This window comes from Ascidiella aspersa, chromosome 9 (genome assembly GCF_963924565.1).
Source record: "Ascidiella aspersa chromosome 9, kaAscAspe10.2, whole genome shotgun sequence".
Taxonomy (NCBI): domain Eukaryota; kingdom Metazoa; phylum Chordata; class Ascidiacea; order Phlebobranchia; family Ascidiidae; genus Ascidiella; species Ascidiella aspersa.
In genome coordinates, this window is record NC_139455.1 from 7,738,628 (window position 1) to 7,742,902 (window position 4,275).

The 4,275-nt window shown below is 35.8% G+C and overlaps 1 protein-coding gene across 1 annotated transcript in view; it reads right to left on the reverse strand.

The window, feature by feature from the left end:
- Nucleotides 1-3,597: 3,597 nt before the first annotated feature.
- The window catches only part of LOC146132151 (striated muscle-specific serine/threonine-protein kinase-like), a 23,351-nt gene continuing 22,673 nt past the window's right edge, over nucleotides 3,598-4,275 (reverse strand). Inside the window, exon 26 of the mRNA XM_083397231.1 lies at nucleotides 3,598-3,621. Within this exon, the coding sequence (XP_083253357.1) occupies nucleotides 3,598-3,621 (24 nt within the window). The remainder of the gene's footprint in view (nucleotides 3,622-4,275) is intronic.

The window sequence follows — 4,275 nt, forward strand, 5'->3', positions numbered from 1 at the left end:
AAATTTGATCTTCTATAGCAGACCTGGGCGGATCCGGCCCGCAAAGCAGTTTAATCCGGCCCGCGGCTTATTTCCCTTGAAATACGGAAACAAAGGCGAGTTTCTACATGCTTGGTTGTATCGTAAACACTTTGTTAGGGACGTCTCTAGTCACGACTCCGCCAAATTCGAATTTTAGCCTGTTTTAAATACTAAAACGGAAGTTGTTTTCGCGCTTCGCGCGAATCTCTTTTGTATTGGTTGTATCTAGCCTAATATTTATATATTTTTTGTCTTAAAATATGAAAGCCATACTGACGGTTTTCTAAACTCTAAAATATACCGATTCACTTTTTATAAACCAAAGTTAGGGAATTTAATGTTGTGTGTTTCGCCCGATTTATATCGACTTTGCAATATGGCTGCTGTACCGCAAGTAACACATCGGTAACTTAAAACTTTAAAATGCAAAGTTCTTTTCTACGAAACTTTTACGTATTTTAATCATAACTTTTGGGTCAACGCGCCCCACAACTTGATAAGTGCTAATATATCAAACAATATACATTTTTTATCTGTGCTTAGTGTGTCACGTGACGTCTCCCTCTAAATTTAAATTAAATTTTGCATTTTAAAATAAGTTTAGTCGCAATTTGCTTCGCTCGACGTCTTGTGGCTTTGTCTAAATTCCTTAAATTGCACATTTTCGCACAACTCTAAACGTAATAACAAGTTCGTTAGCCTATTTGTTTTATACAGAGTAGTGACGTCATATTGCGTGTATTTTAAATTATATATTTGATCCAGCCCGCCACAACATTTTAGGTTTCTCATACGGCCCGCGGCTAAAAATAATTGCCCACCCCTGTTCTATAGCCTGCGTTAAGTATACGTTTTGTTGCAATGAGATAAAATGTCCAAAATATTTCATTTTGCTAAAAAACATTGTTTAATTTTAATTGTGACGTCACAGTAACTTTACAAGATTAAATAATTTAAGTTCAATTCAGGATAATATACACAACTGAATTTTGTCAGGGGGTATTTTTCGGGGTGGTTTGTCTAAATAATCTAAATTGTAACCGAAAGTAATTTTCTGTATTGTAAAAATAATGAGTCGGTAAATACTTTCTACAAAAGTAGGATGCGACCCTCGTGAAAGCAGCAACAATATTAGGGCGTACATGTTGGCAAAGGCGCTGCTGTGTCCATAACAAATTCGTATTCCCCGAAAGTGGTAAACATTGTAATTTTTTTTAAATAAAACATTTGAATTTCTCTAATCGTTAATTTTTATACAGCATATTTGTTGGTCGTCCCTTGACTATTTTTTTTTTTTTTTTTGATTGTGCCTGAAATGGGTTAACTAAATGCTTCCCCACAAATGAACCCACATTTCTTTAGCCAGTGTGGAAGCAGCATTTAATCGGGCCATGTTATAAATTAACGCATTTATCTGCGTGACTGTGAAACATCTAATTGTTCGTCTTCGCAAACTAACATTTTACATTTTGTTAAAACAGAATTTAAAATAAGGTGTGCTCATTTTGAAATAGAACGACTAATACCCAACGGCTAAGCACGTCACAGATATTTTACGTAACGAAAACCAGTGCCTACATATATCAATAGGGAACCACTCACAAACGTTAAACCTTAAGTTGTAGCAGCCATGGTCGCATTGCGTGATATTCAGCGAATACGTAATCCTAGTGCCATACTGCGTCCAACGTATATAAAATCTCGTTTAAAACTGAAAATTGGTTACGATTAAAATCGCCTCATGCGAAATTTTGCTAACTCTACCTAAATTTTGCGCGGTAACATACTTCAAGAAGTTCTTAAACCTAAAGTAATTAATTTTAATTAAGTCAAGTTACGCAATTTGATTTTTATTTCCACGCAGGTAATTGCTATTAAAGTTTTCGGAACCACTCACAAACGTAAAACCTTTAAACAGATGCGTAATCCCTGTACCACATTGCGTCGAACGTAAGTAAAATCTCGTTTGAAACTGAAAATTGGTTACGATTAAAACCGCCGCTTTAAATGCGAAATTTTGCTAACTCTACCTAAATTTTGCGCGGTAACATACTTCAAGAAGTTCTTAAACCTAAAAGTAATTAATTTTAATTAAGTCAAGTTACGCAATTTGATTTTTATTTCCACGCAGGTAATTGCTATTAAAGTTTTCGGAACCACTCACAAACGTAAAACCTTTAAACAGATGCGTAATCCCTGTACCACATTGCGTCGAACGTAAGTAAAATCTCGTTTGAAACTGAAAATTGGTTACGATTAAAACCGCGGTAACAGACATCAAGAAGTTTTTACAGATATAAGTCTTAAGTTGGAAACATTAAAACTTATTTCTATTAAGGCAATCAGTATGTTATGACTTTAATTTAATGCGTAAAGCTTAAAAACCGTGACATTTATCGATCCAGAATTACTAACGAGCGTTAAACTTCAAGTTGTAACAGCAATTGTTTAGACTTGCGTAATGATCAAGCAAATAATACCGGCACCAAACTGCGTCATACGTAAAAAAAATCCTTGAAAATAAAAATTGCTTAACGATGACCGGTTTGCGACGTCGCTCGCTTACCTACCTCAAAAATATATCTCCCAGCACCCGCCGGATAATATCTATTTAATTTTTTACTCACCACACACAAAAAAGAAACTTGCCCCAGCAACCTGACCCCCAGAAAAATATTTCCTAACACCCGCTAGAAAAATAATTAATTTATTTAAAAAAAAATTGCTCGGCAGCCTTATCAACCAAAAATGAAAGTAAAAAGTATTACTTAGTTTTGAGAAAGAATTGGTAAATGGCCAACTCAAGAGTTTGGAGATTTCCTAATTTTTTTTTGTAAATCTCAAATTGAAAATTCCGGGACAAATTGGTTAACCGGGCGGGACACCGGGACAATTTGGACAACTAGATAAATCTAGTTTTCTAATTCAATGAATTAGAGCAAAAAGCGGCGAATTCTAATTCTAATTTAATTTCAGAATTGCTTGTGTTCTCTAATTCTAGTTCTAATCTATTCGAATTTTACCAAAAATGCTGCTTTGTCCAACGGCATTTTTAGTCTCTCAGTTAAAACCAGGGCTTTGGAGCAGGCGTAAATGTTGAACGGCTCCGGCTCCAGCTCCAGCTCCAGCTCCGGAGCTCTCTTTTATCATAGGTTAGATCCAGCTCCGGAGCTTATTGATACCACTGCTCCGGCTCCAGCTCCGGCTCCATTACGACAAGAACTGAAGTTTAAGGCTGAACGCTTAATTTGCAATATCTAGCGTTTTAAAATATTCACAAACGAAACACCACAATGGTTAGTTAAAAAAGGTGCGGCAAAGAGGCAACAATTCTTAATTTTGTGAACGGTTGCTGTTAAATTATGTGAATTCAGCTATTAGTGGAAGGCTAGTAGCATAGCATCTTATGAAATATATCGGAGCCGGAGCTATTTTTTAAACAACTGGCTCCAGCTCCTGCTCCGGCTCGAGCTCCGGCTCCGTTAAAAATGCACGGCTCCGGGGCTCCGGCTCCACGCTCCGGCTCCAAAGCCCTGGTTAAAACCAAGAATTTCAGTTAAAACTCTTTGGTTGGAACTACTTGTATGTTACTTTTACAGTCTGAAAAACATAAAAGGCATAAAAATTGGCACACCCATATTTACCATTCATGTTGTTATTAGAATAATTTTTGAAATTTGATTTTTTGGTAATTTGGTAATTCTAATTCTTATCCAATTATAAAATGCTAAACTAAAAATCTAGTTGTCCAAATCTTGTACCAGATAACGCATGTGCAATACATCCGGCCCGCGGCCCATTTGACAAACTAGACACGAGTCCATTTCACATACTTTTTGACTATTTTAACTACGTAAGTGGAAAAAATGTTCGCGCGAATAATCATTATACATCCGGTTTGTTTACGTTTCGATGCTGTCTTTTAAATAAGATCGCCGTTTCTTTTCCGTTGCGGCGTGGAAGGCTGACAAGTGCGTCGCGGACATACGGAAACCGTATTAAAAAATGTTGGACATATATATTTTTAACATTTTATTATTTTCGGCAATATAATAAAAACTTGCAAGAAATTAAAAAAAAATGCCGGTATACCAAAAAAAAATCGCGCTCCAACTTTAAAAGATTAACAAACACTCAACTAGATTAACCATTAAAAGTTAAGTAGTTTTATTACACTTTTCATTAGTAAACAACGCTTTTTTGGGCGCCAATAATTTACTGCCTCCTTAAATGTAATCAAACACTTCTTTAAGT